The sequence below is a fragment of the Salminus brasiliensis genome, chromosome 10, assembly GCF_030463535.1.
Source record: "Salminus brasiliensis chromosome 10, fSalBra1.hap2, whole genome shotgun sequence".
NCBI classification, from domain to species: domain Eukaryota; kingdom Metazoa; phylum Chordata; class Actinopteri; order Characiformes; family Bryconidae; genus Salminus; species Salminus brasiliensis.
The window spans coordinates 10,362,570-10,380,189 of NC_132887.1; the positions used below are offsets into that span (position 1 = coordinate 10,362,570).

The window sequence follows — 17,620 nt, forward strand, 5'->3', positions numbered from 1 at the left end:
TGAACACTACATAGACCCGGCTCTGTAATATAAGTACCCTTGTAAGTCGCTCTGGATAAGAGTGTCAGCTAAATGTCTTAAATGTAAATGTCATCACACTTGTGATAATGTTCTGTACCACTTGGGTGCTTAAAGCATCCCATTAATATATTAATATAATTTTTTAATATAGTAAATATTTTTATCATTTATATATTTTTATAGATGAGTAAATTGAAACATGACTGACTTTCAAAAATAATATTTGCTAACATATTTCCACTTTTAACATAAGATAATTAAATTAAGTTAAAAATGAAAGTAACAGTTTGACATACTAGTTTTTTTCCCTACAGTTTCCAGCACTTTTGACACCTCTGTTCTACGTCTATCAGTCCAGAAGAACCCCTGCTCCCCACCTCTGTGGTTTTAATGAGGGTCAGGGCTGTTCCAGCTTCAGGCGCTCCCCAATCACGGCGCTGTAATCCGTCCAGTGTGCGCATGCGCTGTGCAGCGGGATATGGGCGTGTCTGAAGGCGGTGCTGAATGAAGCTAGCTGGACTCGGATCAGCTCCGGCGGCTGTCTGTGTCTAACAAATGGACGATGAGCTGACATTTAAGAAAAGAGAACAGAGAGGACTGGGGACGTGTAGGATGTTACCGCATGACTAGACGAGTGCAGGGAAATGTGAGAGAGGTTTCTTTACTGAGGGGCTTCAACCTGAACTGAACGACCTCTGGAGTATAGCACCGGTACCGGGCATCAGTGGAGTGGGTCCAGTTTACCATCTGAAAATACACGGTTGCCTTTTTTGTAGCTACTGCTTTTTCGAGCATTGCTGGTGCTTATAGAGGCCACTGAGCCTGGGGTGGGTTTCTGATACGGACCTTTCTACTGTAACCGAGCAGATGCTCTGATAAATGGCGAATCTGCCGGTGGTTTCCCCTCCTAAAGCTGCTGGAGCGCATCTGTCCTCATAGCTTTTATTTTAGTGACTGTCGTGTTTTTCTCCTGTTGGTCTCAGTGGACCCCACTTCCCCAAGTTGCTCCCTGTAGCCAGCCGGCTGCAGTCACATATGTGGACCGTAGTGCTGAAAGTGCTTTTTTGAAGCTTCACCCAGTGCATCCACAAACATGTGGACCCATGTATGTTAACCGACTGGACCGGAGGTGGGTCTGATGTGAGCAGCTGATGTTCCAGTTTCTTTGCTCTGGGTGTGATCTGAGCTGCAGATGCCAGTGATTTGCTGTGGGAGCGTCCATCACTGCAAGTCTCCTCAGAGACTGATGGACAAGTCAGGCTTCGGCATGTGTCTGAGCCAGCCCAAAGGCGCCGGGCTCTCCATGCTGCGCTCCGCGCTCAGTCTGGAGGGGGTTGAGGAGAGGGACGAGGAGCAAGAGGACGAGGGAGAGGAGGATTTGCGGGATGGAGGGATCCCCTTCATCATAAACCGGGGAGGGCTGCCGGTCAACGAGGAGACGTGGGAGCAGATGTGGAGGCACGTCGCCCGGATTCACCCAGATGGAGAGGCGGTGGGGAAGAGGATTCGAGGAGCCACCGACCTGCCCAAGGTACCCACCTCCATATGCTTATCTTCTCCAATAGTCTCTATACCCTTGTATATAGTTTTATACTATTTGTATTAATTGATTAATAATATATAAAGTATATATATATATATATAATTTTATTTCTGGGCGATGAGAATAAGAAGAAACTCCAGGCCCTATTAGAACAGATGCAGCTAAACATAAATACTGTAAATAATAACAATAATTTCTCCTTTTGAGGAAAGCAGGTGAGATCTTGGGAGCTAGACTTCTCCTGGACCCCCCGGCCCCCCAGCCAGACCAGCATGTCCTCAGATTTCCCATCATTAAGCACTCATCTCATATACCAAACCAGGTGTGGGACGATGACTATAAACAGTGCTCGACTCCCATGAGAGCTTTGGAGATGTTCTAATGAACACACTGACGTAAAACCACTACTTTCTGTTAGGGCTGCACAATATATAGTTTCAGCATCACAATGTGGGCATTTGCAGTAATCACATCGCAGGCCGTGTATATCACAGTGTTCAGTGTTACTGATAACTTTTTTTGCTGCTTGATACAAAAGGAAAATCCACACTGTTCACATTTTCCATCATAAATCTCTGAGGCAGACTGTATCTGCCCAGTATAATTTATTTCGCCTCAGTGTTGGCTACACAGAGTGCATTATTCACATGATGACATGTTGGATCTTCTGGAGAAAAGTCCTGTGCAATACACACGCAGAGAAAACTATTGCAATGTCATTTGTTTTCCAGTGTTTACCAGGAGCTTTTTTATTCAAAGTTTCACAGGTGCTTAAAGCCTTTCCACTGTACTGTAAATATTCTCTCATATTCTCCTTATAGGCCTATTATGCTATACTCTACACAATGCTCCTTATCAGGGGTGTCCAACCCTAGTCTTGGTGATCTACTACCCTGGAGAGTTTAGTTCCAGCCTTGCTCTGTTACTCATGTGCATTTTGAAGCCTTGACCAACTGCATGAGGTGTGGTAGGTCAGCGATGTACTGTATCTCAAGGATCAGCAGCAGGCTATCTTCACTCTCTCTCACACACACACACACACACACACACACACACACACACACACACACACACACACACAGTTTAGTCTCTCATCCTGTGGTCTGAATGCAGACTAAGAATTCCCAAAGCATGCCTTGCACTTGGCTCCGGGGCATATGTCATACACCCACTCTGAGGGGTATATAATAGGGGGTTAGGAGAGGATAATAGAGAGGTAGTACCTCTATTAGTATTAGAAAGTCATTCAGAGTGCATCATTTACATTAGGCATGTAAAATGAGTGGCATTAATGATAAACTCATGTGCCCTTCAGACAGGCATGTACACATTACTGTCCTGCTCTAGAGCATATCAATCCTTTCAGCTAGAGAACATTATACACTAAAACACTTTAGGTAATGTATAGCCCTGGAACACACAATGCATCATGTGAATGTAATGGGAGAAGTGGACCTACTGCTGACTTAGCAGGATGACTGTGACAGTCTCTGATACATCCTGCCCATCTTTTTACCAAGAAAGACCATGACATCACGCCTATCACATACACATCTTCAAAGTCCTGAACAAAGGATCACTTCTGTATATACTCTCCTAACAGCGAGGCCATCTCTTTTGTTTTGAGATCAAAGACATTTGGGTTGTGAGATCAAAAGATTCAAACTTTTGAGACGTTTGACCTTCTCAACAATAGAAGTCGATATCCACAGGGCAGGGGTGAAGGTATCACTATTCACCCTTCTTTAAAGAATTTGAAAGCAGAGTTGTAGAGGCCATGGAGGTCTTCATGTTGGTTTATCCTTTTTTAGAAACTAATGGGGCAGACGTGCAAAAAGAAACACCTGTTAGATGCAGACCGCTCCTCATTAGAAAGAGTCAGAAGGCCAGATGGGAATTTGTAGAGATGAGCCACAAAAGTTGAAACATGTTGTGGTCTGATGAGACCAAGATTACCCTCTGGCAAGGTTATAGGAAGGCCAAAGCGGGTCATTAGATTGCGTCATTTCTTCTGACCACATGTGAAACACCCTCACTAATCTTTACTGATGTTGTAAGCCACGACAGTGGCCAACAAAATGTCTTCAGATGTCTACAGAAACATTCTGTCTGTGCTCCGAATGGCTCAGCGGTCTAATGTGGGAGTTGTGAGATTGAATCCCGAGCCATGCCACTTTGCCATCAGCTGCTGGTGTCTGAGAGAGCACAATTGGCTGTGCTCTGTCTGGCTATGCTTTCTGGGTGGGTGGATGGTGCTTTCTCACCTCATCATTTTTAAGCGATGTGCCGGAGCTGGAGACCCGGTGCTTTCTTCCAAAAGCATGTCGGCTGCCTGGAAAGAGGGGGTGGCTGGCTTTGCATGTATCTGAAGATACAATCCTTGTCTTGCTAGGGCTAGGGGGGAGTTACGAACTGATGCGTTGACCCCTTAAACAGCCTATGTTCCGCCAGCAGGCCATTTCTATTACCAAAGAATAGCCCCACAAGTTTGTACAGAAGTCCCTGTATTTACTGCATAATAGACCTTAGTGTGTAATAAGCTTTTCTCCGTTAAAGGGTTAATTGGCAGTACCAAATTGGAAGCAAACAGAAAAAAATTGACAGACAAAATAAAAAAAAGCATTTTAGCCAGAAAAGTAAATCTAATTGGGAGGCAAGACAGTGACTTACAACACACTGTTAACATGACAGGAGAAAACAGAAGGTTTTAGTCTGACTAAGTCAATCATCAAAACCTTAACTCAACTGTGAATGAACTTCCTGAAGAGACGACTAATAAAACCTGAAAGAAGCTGCGGAAAAAGCCTGAAAAACTTTTGCAAACAATGTAAATGCAATCAAATTTGAAGTGTTATTTACTTAATTTGAGACAATGTGATCCTATACTTTTGGACTGTAGATATTTCATTATAAGCTAGAGACAAAGCTTTATTCTTATATAATATTAAAATGCAGAAATGGTACAGATTGCAAGAAATGTGCCAGAGTCTCCTCGAAAACCCTTAAAAGGGACAGAGGGTCATGCATGTGGTAAATCTAACATTTCAGCAGATTCACTTCCTTCTAAATGCCGCCTCTGTGCTTCTACTGAATGTCTCCATTTAGATATTTGAATTTACTTGATCCTTTCACAAGATTCGCCAGAGAGCAATTAAGATTCTGACCATGGGTTTTGCCCCAAAGAGAGGAGCTGCTGTCAGGCCGAACAAGAAGATATTCTCTAGCTGCAGTTAATGTGATTTGTATGAGAACTGCATTGATTGCGTGCTTTCCTCTAACCCCACAGATTCCAATACCAACTGTGCCTACATACCAACCAACCACCAGTATTCCCCAGCGCCTGGAAGCCATACAGAAATACATCAGGGACTTACAGTATCCTTCACCCGTTATTGACCCACTTTTCTAACGTACATTTCTGCAGCTTAACTTTGCTTTATTGCACGGCGCCTTGTCGAACCAGCAGCTACTGAATTGTGCTACGATTGGTATCAGCTGTTCAGTGCACTGAAACATGACCGTGACTGGTATCGCCGTCCACAGTCATCTTTGGTTTTATACACCATGTATGATGTCAGAGATGTGGAAAGTAGGCCAGAGAGATATAATGCAGACGCTAGCAGTCGCTGTATCTATGAAATATTTACCATGACTGAGACAGATGTAATAAAGTGTGCAGAACTGTTTATGGGCCATGTGTTTGGATTACAAGGAAGAGACCAAAATTTACGTCCCTCTCAGCCATGGCAGATTCTCGTGTGCACTGTGTTTATAAATCACTTTTCTAAATATTTAAAGTATTAAAATATTTGCACATCTTGAGTCATGTGCATATGGCGTTTTGTATAATGTAAGATATGGATGCTACACTGCCAGTGCACTGTAAATATAATAATATTAATAATAATATAAGTTCCTTGAGGAACTTTTAGAGGTTGTTCAGTTTGAAACTGTGGATGAACCTCTTAAGGTGCTTTGAGGAACTTTCAAGGAATGTTTTGGTTTTTTTTTTTGGTTTTTTTTGTAGAAAAGGGTTCCTTGAAGGTTCCTCAAGGCACATCAAGAGGTTCCTCCACAGTTTCAAATTGAATAACCTCTTAAAGTTATTTAGGAAACTTATACTTCTAACAGTGTACTGTAGATGGGTTTTAATTTGATAGAATTGGAAAAAAAACTATTTTCACCCATTTCTTAAGTGATGATTTTCACAATTTTAACATTATTTACTAGTTGATTTGTAAAAGCAAAATCATTTAGACTGGTTTAATGTGAAGTGATTCATGCACATCTACATGTATGGTATTTGACTGCTACTCTTCTCCAGAGTTGGTACATTTAGTGTTAGGAATTCTGCCTAAGGACTAATACTGATGTAGTGTGGTGTGCTTGCCCAAATGGGGAATCAAACCCTAGTCTGCGTTGGAAAAGGCGCTGTTGTTACCTGGGACCACTATGAAATGCTTACTGAAGAACAGATTCATTGCAGAGAAACTCAACTACTCTAATTTCTTTACAGTGATGGTGATAGGTTAAAATATATACAGTGCAAATATAAGCATTGCATTTCCAGTCCAGAATTACCAGTGCATCTGTCTTCTGAGAGCATGTGCTGTTGGTGCTGGTAAAACAGTAATAATGACAAAAAAAATATTTGTCATTAATGTGCAACAATTTCAAGCAATGACTGTAAACAGTGTGAACACTGCGGTTTTATTCCCCTCCATTATGTAGAAATGAAGCCAAAATTGTCAGATGTTGTCAAAGTGCAACTAGGGTCATTGCAGTAGAGAGCAGAGGTGCAGCCTGACACACCTACTGATTGGTAGACCCACCCCTTTCTCACAGCCTAAAGGACCAGAAGCATAGCGGATTTATCCAACCGAAGCTACTACGGTCCAGGTTTAACCCCCAAACTGCTGCTGCGAGAGCCAGCAGGCACCAGCAATGTTTTAAAAAAAGAAAAACAGTGTCTTAAAAGGTATTTGGACTTGGTCCAGACCAGAAGATAAATTTGACGAGAGCGTTGGCTGAGACGGAGTACAAATACTCCGTCTATACAAGTCCAGCTTGTCTAACAACCCTAGCGTGAGCTCGTGGGCTACAACTAATTAGATCACATTGTCCATTTTACTCTAACATCAGACTTACCTAAACAAACTGCAAAGAACTTTATACAGTGTCTGGTAATGTGACCAACAGCACAACACCACGTGATCAGTAATACTATAGTTAACTAGCTAGTTGCCTGACAACTCGCAGCTACTCCATGTAATGAACAGAAAGGTCCTGCAGACAGTCTCTTCCAGCCAAGGCTGTCAATCACTTCATTCCGAAATGTAACCCTGCCTTCTTACAATAGATCAGAATGAGGGGTAAATAAAATTGGGCCACAGGGAAGACTGGGTAAAAGTTGGAATTAGCTACTGGAGATGGAAACATGGTTTAGAGGAGCTGTTGTCAGTGAAATGCATATATAGGCATATATGGGGATGGGTGGAGCTACTGGTCTTACTGCAGCCAGCCAGCAGAAGCATTAGACCTGTGAAGGCTTCACTTTTAAAAGACGTTAGACTGGCCATGTTTTTCTACAGTCATTGATTTCAAGTAATAATGTTTTGTGATGTACCTTTTAGAGACATTCAGTTCTTCCTAATGACTTATCGGTTTCTGTGACCGGTGTTGTGAACACGTCTGACTCTGTAATGATGCATTTCACTTACAACCGCTCTGAATGACTTTGCTTGTCTTTTGCCATTAAACTATGTACTTTGAAAGATCTGTGCAATTACAGTTTATCTCTGATGTGTGTGGATATTAGTTGTCTCTCCGATAGGTCTTTTATTAACTTAACAGCACTTACCAGGTACAATCACACTGGAACCCAGTTTTTTGAGATCAAGAAGAGCAGACCTCTCACAGCGTAAGCATCCTGTCTTCTATAAACCACTGTCAGACATGCTAAAAACCTTGTATCTCTATTTTTCATCATTTAAATCTGGCAGTTGTTCTTCGCACAGTCTCACAATGTGATGATGAATGGACTAATAGAAATGCTCCAAAATAAATCTTCTTACATTGACTCCCATTGAAAGTTAAGAAGGATTTTTCCTTCTTCTGTAAAGTTGCCATTTTGGAGACACAAGCTTTTTCGGATGACAGCGACAGTATACTGTAACGCCACTGCTTTTGTTTTTGGAGTGAGTAAGCACTCTGGTGTGTGAGATGCAAATTATACGCTAGCTTGTGAGCTGGCTTTGCTCGGTGCAGGACACTGTATTTATCCCAGCCTGGTCCAAGATCATTTCCGATCCGGCCAAGAGGCTGTTTCCTGTAGCTGCTCCTGGGACACAGATGCAGGAAGCAGCTGAGGGTGTTTACTGATCAGGCGATGATGGGGCTCAGATGATGTCATCAGCTGAAGGAAATCCGCACCACACAATTTCAAGGAAATCCGCACCACACTCCACCAGCTGTGTGTGATTTGCTGCAAACACCAGTACCCATACACTGCTTTACTTAAAGTGACTCAAAAAAAAAAGAAAAATGTATCTGGGGCTTTGATTTCATTGTAAACAGGGTTACAGAATACAGTGCTCCAGTAGTCTATTGGGGGGAGATTTACAGGTTCAAATAAGGAAAGCCCACTTCTAATGATGTATTTTTAAAGGGGAAAGGAACCAATGGAAAAACTACAACTGTTCTGGGGGGACAGCAGGCTGTTTAAAACATTAATGATAGATTGGTCACATTTATTAGCCTATAAGGCTACCAGTCAGAACTGCTTGTGCTTTGCAGAGATTGCCAGTGGTAGTATGACAAATTAGCATGATGCATGCTGGGTGTTGTAGTGACAAAATATTGATGAACTAATTGATTAATTAATCTTGCACTCTTAATCAATCAAAAAGCTCAATCTCTTCCACAGGTTGATGGACATAGCTAAGGAAATGACCAGAGAATCTCTACCAATCAAATGTTTGGAGGCTGTAATCCTTGGCATGTATCCTTCCCTGTGGAGCTCACTGCATACCAAGTTGTTTAGTAGGAAGATTTGTGTTCCATTAGAGCTGGACTAGGTACCTCTGATCCAAAAAAACTGCACGGTTTGATGACATTTCTGCCTAAACACATTTGAGTGAACTCAGCAGTTGGGTACTAGGTTTAGTTACGTCAGAGCAGAAAAATCAGTAAAATGATGCTGGAGTCCGACCCTGACATCTGTCTACTTCTGCAGAACAATCATTTAGTTTGTTTAATATCAGTTGCAGCTTCAGTTATAAAACTGACTGGCACAAACACAAGGAAATCCACCAGAATCAGGAAAACACTCTTTTGCTTCAAGTGTTTAGATCATATCAGTGTTTTTTGTTCAAGCTTGCACATGCCTGAAGCTCAGACTTAGACTGTCCTATTGCACAATTAAGATCGGGCTTGTCAGCAGTCAAATGCATCTGTGAGTAATTGTAGTATGGTTCATGTTTGTGACACCCTTCATCAAGGTATAATTGTATAGTTGAATAATGTGATAATCAGGAGGTTTGAGGTTGGAAATAGTGTTCTACTTAGCGATACCCCCTAACCTTAGCCCCTTTATTATTAAAATTTATCAATATGCTTAATTACTGGCAAAGATTCGTTAAAAAAATTATTTAGAGTTCAGGATATCTAGAATGCTAACATAGCTATTTTTGATGTACTACTCAAACCACTAGTAAATCTAAATCTAAGTAGTAATATCTTTTCATATTTAATTTTGATATTTTAGATATTTTTTTTAGTATATATTGTATTTTTATTTATTATATTGCTATATTATATATATATTTTATATTGCTATTTTTTTTTTTTTTTTTTAAATACAATAACAACAATAGTTTAAATAAATAGATTTAAGCGGACAATGATAAAAGAGTGGTAAATTCAGCTGGATAATATTTTTCCTTAGAACACCATGCCTATAAACCTAGAACCTATATATTTACTTATAAATCTTGCATGTATTAAAAAAAAGAGGTTTCAACAGTAGTAAAACAATGTATTAGGAAATATATTTGTATCTCTTTTGTGTAAAAGCTTTCTGTGAGGTGGATTAAACTATAGAGACATTCAACGCTTTGGATATCTGGTTCCTATTACCACTGCTGTGAATAATTGTGAATAATAAGACTTTATTAGTTTCACTACAGTAAACTATTTCAATTCAAACCACTCTGAATGTCTTAATAAATAATGCAGACATTTGGAAAATTTTGTGGAATTCCTCTTTAATGTTAACTAATCTAGAAAGCTTTCTGTGGAAACTGAGAACAACGTAGTGCAGAAAATAACTGGAAAAGAATGGGTCCATGGGTGTGTGGGGTAAAAGCAAGGCATTTTTAATAGGCCTTAAATGTCTAGAATTGTTAGCTATTTGTCACTGCATTAGTGTTCTTGCTATTTGGAGAATCACAGCAATAACAGGACCCTAACCCCCCCCCAGCCCCCCCCCCCTCCCCACCTGAAGGATGATTTCATTTCCTTAATCTCACCCATTCACCAGTTACCTCACCAACAGCATGCCATCTGTGGAGCGCTTCCCCATCAGCTTTAAAACTCAGTTCTCAGGGAGCCACTTCCGCCACATCGTGTTGGGGATCCACAGCGGCGGCCGTTTCGGTGCCTTAGGCATCAGCCGGCGTGAAGACTTGATGTTCAAGCCTCTGGAGTACCGCACACTCGCTGACCTGCTGCAGGAGTTTCAGACCGCCTACCAGGGCTACTGGCACTCACTGCGCAAAGTCAAGATTGGCCAGTATGTGTCACATGATCCCCACAGCGTGGAGCAGATCGAATGGAAGCACTCTGTTCTGGACGTCGACAAGCTGTCAAAGGAGGAGCTGAGGAAGGAGCTGGAGAGACACACCCGCGACATGAGGCTGAAGGTGAGCAACAAGTCTGAGGATTCAAGGTTTATGGTTCAACATGGACTGTTTGGAAGCCAGATTGCTAAATATATTTCTATAATATTTATAAATATAAATATATATATATATATATATATATATATATATATATATATATATACATATCAATATATAAAATCTATTTCTATATGTCCAAATGTTTGTGGACACCCCATCTAAAGTTGCACCCATTGCTGCCCTCTTCCACATAAATGTACACATACAGCTTGTCTAGTCCCTGTAGAGAAGTACTGTCAATACAATAGGACTCTGAAGCATATATATAGTATATAGCTATATAGTTGTAAATACATTGGTTTTCATGTAATTTCAATAAAATAGTGTTAAAATAGGATTAGGTTATATTTTTTATATAATAGGATTAAAACATGTTATATTTTTTTGTCTCCATGTGTAGATGTAAGGACTGGGGTGGGAACAATACATGAATGGTGTTCAAATACTACATCAAACTAGGATAGAAAAAAGGGTTTTAAAGGGTTTAAAGGGTTCTCCTTTAACAGACAGACAGGTTTGATAAAAGGAGGGATCTTCTGCTGCTATGCTGTGACTAAAGAATTACTGTACGTCCAAGTACATCACTACATTTACTGCTACACTGTCAGTTTACTTCAGAACTCTACAAACCACTGACCTGGAAAGCCTGTGTGCATAGCATGGGCTTCAAACAACTGATCTCAAAACAGTCTCATTTTACAGTCCTATCTCTGTGATGGGTAGGATAGCCAGCAAAAACCAACATATTTATATAGATCTGCCCTTCTTAAGACTAACAGCCGTTTAGTCCTGCACATTCACACTGACGCTATAAGGAGTCTATAAGGCACAAAACAGGGTATCAGATCAGAACAGACATCATTTACACAGGATTCATTTTACATGGGGAGGTGGAGTAATGTAATTTTACCACAGAAACCTTCATGATTATAATCTTACAACTCACCTGTAGTAATAATAACATTTTGTTTTAAAAATGAGCTGCTACAGGTTTATAAAATGTATGTAGGCTACAGACGACGCTACACAATGACTTTCCTAAAGCTGCCAGAAGCGCCACGTCTCTGTGGAGTCTTTCCAATGAGGACGAGGAGGCTCGTCTTCTACACTTGAATGCTGTAGGTCTGTACATCACTTGAGGTTTACCACAGACTCGAGCAAACCGAGGTATTTGTGCCATGCATAACGAAACCGAATACCTACTTGAGCGTTTCCATACTCGAGACAAGCTCCTTTTCCACAGGAAATGACAGAATATTTACCCACATGACGGGAGTAATTGATTGATGTAGCCTGATATGGCCCGTATTACAGAAGGTGTGAGGCACCAGAATCTTTACTGATGTGGGAGCGCGCTGTCTGTAAAAATGACTGACTTGATGCATTCAGGAGGGACTAAAATTACAGAGAAACAGAGAAATTACAGGCGATAATTACATTACCCCACCACCCCATGTAAAACTAATCCTGTCCAAACAGGGCTAAAGAGGGGATAAAGAGTTAAACCCAAACAAACATTGGAGGTGGACCACATACGATGGTAAGAAAATTAAATATAGAATATGATCTCCAGAATATGGACATGCATGGACTTTTCATTGTATTCCCCACTGCTTGACAGACAGGATATATAAAGAAAGCATCAACAGCCACGGCAGTCCTATGGAAAATGTATGCATAAATGAATTATGGGTTGCCTTTAAGTACTCACTTTTCCCTCTTAGGCAATCACTATGAGCAGCAGTAGAAAGAAATTCCACTTGGAGATGTACTTAATTTGATTGCTTTTCCTCTTACTGTTTTGCATCACACATGACCTGGACCATCAACTGGTAGCTGATTTTATTAGAAGGGCAGTTCCACTGAATGGACAATTCCATTAGGGAAAGCAGGACATTATCAGTCAGCTCTTCTCATGTTGCCTCCTTCAGCACATTCCTCTGCTGCTTTCTTTATGTGATTGTGTTCACTTGAGCTTGTGTGCTGAAGTCCTCCTTCACTTTAAGTGATTGAAAAATGTGTGTATGAGTGAGAGAGAGGGTTCAGGTTTACGTAAATATGCCCACCCCAACAGCGTGGTATGATATACAGTACTACTGAGCAAAAACACTGACCCTGTTAACCCATGAAACCCTGAAGGGCCTCATTTCTTAGTTACATCATGGGTTCATAGATGCTCCTCAGTTCAAGTATAGGGGGTTAATATAACTGGCATGTTGGCCTGAGATCTGTCTCCCTGCCTCTAATCCTGATCATTTTTTTTAATTAAACCTTTCAGATTATGTCCTTTTTTCGAATGAGCTATCTTGCCAGTATAGTTACCTCATTCCTAAATTAGCAGCATAAAAGCTAGTGATTTCTAAATTAGTAGGACTCTGAAGACTCTCGCAATTCTATAAAGTAATCTGATTACAAAAAACAAACATTGATTAAAATGTACCTCCTCTGTCAATCAACAGTAATTATTTAAAAATATACATGAAGACAAGGCATACTTTAATTTCAGCTCCTGCTCTCTCTTATATTAAGAAACAGAGCCATTTATTAGCATTTAGTGACCTGACTAATTCATTTAGGTACACTTTTATAGGTCTTCTTAAAGTGACCTAAAATCAAATTGACCTTTTTTATCTTTTTAGTTCATGCATCTGATCAAAATAAGCAAAATGCATGTCACTTTGCCATGCCATGTCTAACAGTGTTTCCAGCTTTTTTCCAGCTCCAGAATTTTGGCTTGTTCTGGGTTAAAGGGTTTATCCCCTCACAGCATAACCAGCAAGCTGATTGGCTCATTTTCTCCCATTTATATTTCAACCAGTGGACCAGTGGTCTCCTCATATATAACGTCACTTATTCCAAATACATCCAAGCCAACTTGATGTATGAATCTGTGTGTTAATGCAGTATGGATGGACATAAAATATGTATAATACACAACTCACATAGTGAAGTTAATCGAAATGGGAGTGGCAAATGGAATGTCATTTGTCTTTCTTAATGGAGAGATGGCATCCCCTTACAGGCCCTGGTGGTACAGATAGAAAATGTGTTGTGATTTCCAATTCATGCTGACTTTAACCCCTTAAACAGGGCTGAAAGTGTTATTAGAAAACTTTTACTACCAAAGAATATCCCCACCAGTTTGTACAGAAGTAGTTACTGAACAATACGCCTTATGGGGTTTAAGAATTCCCTGTTTTTTTCCACATTTAAGTATTTTGGGAGTTCAGCAGCATCCAACGTCAAGACAAACGCACCATTGGATGCATCCTTGACCTCCTCCAGTGCTAGAGATGGGAAACCACTAATAACAAACACCGCAAACATGATTCAAGACAATCTGGAATGGTGACTGCATATATTTTGTATTCTATAGTGACAGGTTGGCAAAAGTAACCTACTGTAATGGGCTTTGCATTTGACGCCATAGTATGAATGCGGCCTGTGTGTAGCTTGTCACCGTTCGGTTAAGTCTATTTTTACAGTATGACCTGATTACTTCTTAAAATAATTTCTTGATTATTGATATAATAGTAGCAGCCCTGATCTACACAACCTCAAATCCACGCTTTAATCACTGCCTGTTCTCAGAATACTTTTGACAAGCCATCGTTTCACCATTGTGACAATACTCTAACCTCTGTAATGCAGATTGGCAAGCCTGCTCCCCCTTCACCCACCAAGGACAGGAGAAAAGACATGGGATCTCCACTCCGTAACCCAGGCAGCCCCATGCGCAAGAACAGCCGCAGTGAGAGAAGGTACGTCACTCAGCCTTCACTTCAAACATAAGGGCACTTGGTAAATCCCATTTGTTTCTACATGTTCCTCTACTGAATGATTAAGATCTTAAGGCAGCCTGGGCTGCACTGCATCAACAAAGCTAAGGGAAAACAAGCCAGGTAACTACAGACAAAGAGCCATTGTGTACGCTTCCAGTGCTGGTGCGGTAGATACATGTGCAGTTTTGCTCTCTTTGACTAGTTATGGAACAAAATGACATTTCTGAGCAGCCAGTAATGCAGCTATTTATCTTTGCAGGCTATCGGGTGATAAGAAGGTTCTGGAGCCAAAACCTCCTGCTGACATGAATGGATACCAGATTAGAGTGTGAGCTGGCTCTCTGGCTTCCAAACCCCACCACTCACAACAGACTGTCCTGGAGCCAAACCGTTATGGGTGGACGAAATGACACACGTCTGAAAAACACACTTTAAATGGGTGTTTAAGACTTGGAACCGTATCCAGTTGCAGAAGTTCATGCAATGAAAAAATGGGATATAAAACTGTGCCGATATGACACCACACCATGTCACCTTTAACGAACCAATCAACTGAGCAGCCTCATTTCAAGCCACCACCTTTGTAGACACTCTGCTCGGTTCTAAAGCGTGAGCACCGAGATACATACTGTCTTCGATGTGTAAATATCACAGTGTGTATATTGTAAGTCAGCTGACTGCTAGCTTGGCTATGTTGACACTGGCTTGTAATCCACTTACAAACGGGTGCCTTTTCTTCACCATCAAAAGCCACCCATCCGTTTGCATCCAGTAACTTGCTGAGTTTGTGTTCCTCACCACTGCCACACCTTTCAGCTCATCCATGGCAGGCGTCCAGTATCTGCTTAACAACAGCAACAGCCTACACCAATGATCTGAAACATGACCTGCTATTGTTACTTCTGTAAACCAAATATACAGGATTCAGAATGTGTAAGAATGTGAGGTGATGGCAGACTGCAGTTTTCATGGCCAGCGCCTTCATATATCTTGAATTGAATGAATTTGGCCTTACCTAGCTGTAACATCTACGCAGTAACACTTGAATGAGCTTGTTTTTATATGTTTTAAAGGCAGGGTTAAATTATTTTAAGCTCAATGCAAGTTTTATTGTATTATTAAATGACACATATTAAATGTCATCTTAACAAATGACATGTTAACCATTTTCAAAGGCTGTATATAGAGGGTAGGAGTAAGTAGACTATGGTTAGAAGGCCTTACTAGAAAGCCCTGATTTGTCAAGTCGTAGCTGTTCTACTTTTTTAAAAGTGTAAATATGCAGTGGAACTGGGGTAGTTTGTGCTAAAGGCATCATGATGTTTTAATGATTCTGTTATTCAGCTTAAGGTAGTACAATTCAAGTGGCACATCTTGAGAGCTGAAATTCTCACTTTTATGTTACTTTTGTATATAAGCCCCCTTAACAAAAAATAGTCACCTTGCATGTTTAAGGTGGTAGTAATTTTTAGGCTCCTGCAGATGGCACGGCACGAGGATGATCGGGCTACAAGTACTTGCGAGGTGTGTGATGAGATTCATAGATTGAGAAGAGTTGGTGTCTCATTCTGAATCTGCAGGTGTTTGGAAGCATACGGTCATACAGGTCTACCAGCAGTGGCAAAAATCCCAGTCTACAGGAAATCTCGTCATTCATGAACAGAAATGAGCAAAGGCCTCTTGCATGCCACTCTGCTCCTTATGTAGATGGTGTGCAGTTCCCTGCGGAGTGTTCTTTCAGAAATTGGTGGTAAAGGACCTGCAATGAGGTCTAGAAACAGTTCTTGCCTGAAATCAACACGATTTTTTTATTCACTACCATGAAACACGCTGGCGGTCCTTTCACACATCCAATGAGACATTCACTGTACCCCCTCTTCTCAATCTATGAATCCCCTCGCACACCCTGCAGGTATTTATAGCCTGATCATTCTTGTGCAGTGCCATCTGCAAGAGCCTAAAGTTACTACCACCTTAAACATACAAGGTGACTAATTCTCTCTCCAAGGATCTTATTATTGCATTTTCTTGCACTTCCTTTCAATTGTAGTAGCCTTACCTGTAACTCACAAAAACTTGTTCTCCAACTGTAAGCGTTTTGTACCCCTAATATACATTTTCAGCGGATTCATGAAGTTCAATACAGTGTGGATGTGGACTGGACTGGACCTTAAAATATTTGAAGGCCTTTACTGCTGAACATGCGATCAACCCTTTAGACATCACAGATGCGGTAGCATTGCTCATGCTACATACCTACAACTTCTATTACTTTCATTTGCTGAAGACAACACATGGTTAAGGCATTGTAGCCTGAACAGAGCTGTCGAAATCACAAATCAACAGGAAACGTTCTCCCACCAAAGCATTAGAAAGACTGTAAAATGCAGCACAGTGCTGGGTAATGGAGAGAAAAAGGCAGCTCTGTTGGCTATTACTTTATTCACCTTTTCCCCTCCAGCACAGTGGAGGGGGGTTTTGATTTCTTGAGAACAAAGGAAATGTGGTGATACACCATGATGCCACAGCACTGTAATGTTAGCTTTCCTGTGAGGAAAAGTAGAAATGTGACAAAATCAGATGCTTCACTGTTGACACTTGAAATTTGATCAAAATAAACAATGAACTGCTGAAGTGTAGAGGAGTTATGCATGGTATGGTGAAATGGTGAACTGAACAAAATTGTTTTTATTACTTAAACTGACACTTCATCAGGTTTCAACAGCAAATGTTTGGTTTACCATGAATGTATAGTCATGTTTAAAAAAAAACGTTTACGAGTCTCTGACATCAACTATGAACATTTTCCCACTCCTCCATGCAGAGTTCTTTTAGCTGTTTAAGGTGTTTCTTGGCCATTTAAAATCATCCCACTCACATGAACAGAATTAAGATCCAGGCTTTGACCTCTACCATTCCAGAACTCTCCATTTCTTTCTTTTGAGCCATTTCGGGCCATTGTCATGTTGCTTGGTCCACCTCCACTTCACTTCAGTTCTGTTTTTGGACAGATGGTTTCATATTTTGTCCCTGGTCAATAAAATTGCTGTGTTTTGGTTTGTGCCCTGTCCTGTATAATTCTGGCCCTGCAGTTCAGTTCCCATGGTGTTTAGACTAAGCTGCACCAGATACACTGTCAAAATGTTTGTGGACACCATTTCTAATCAGTGTATTCAGACATTTTAAGTTGCACCCATTGCAGACACAGAAGTGCAAATGCACACACACACAGCTTGTCTAGTCCCATTAGATACATACGGTCAATTGAATAGGACTTTCTGGGGCAGATAAAACATGAACCTATAGGCACCATG

The 17,620-nt window shown here is 40.8% G+C and overlaps 1 protein-coding gene across 1 annotated transcript; it reads left to right on the forward strand.

The window, feature by feature from the left end:
- Positions 1-530: 530 nt before the first annotated feature.
- vash1 (vasohibin 1) lies at positions 531-16,940 on the forward strand. Its single transcript, XM_072689156.1, has 7 exons — positions 531-1,552; positions 4,851-4,939; positions 7,428-7,484; positions 8,490-8,564; positions 10,104-10,485; positions 14,176-14,285; positions 14,566-16,940. Exons 1-7 carry the CDS (start codon positions 1,214-1,216, stop codon positions 14,636-14,638), a joined length of 1,125 nt encoding a protein of 374 aa, XP_072545257.1. The 5' UTR covers positions 531-1,213; the 3' UTR covers positions 14,639-16,940.
- Positions 16,941-17,620: the final 680 nt, after the last annotated feature.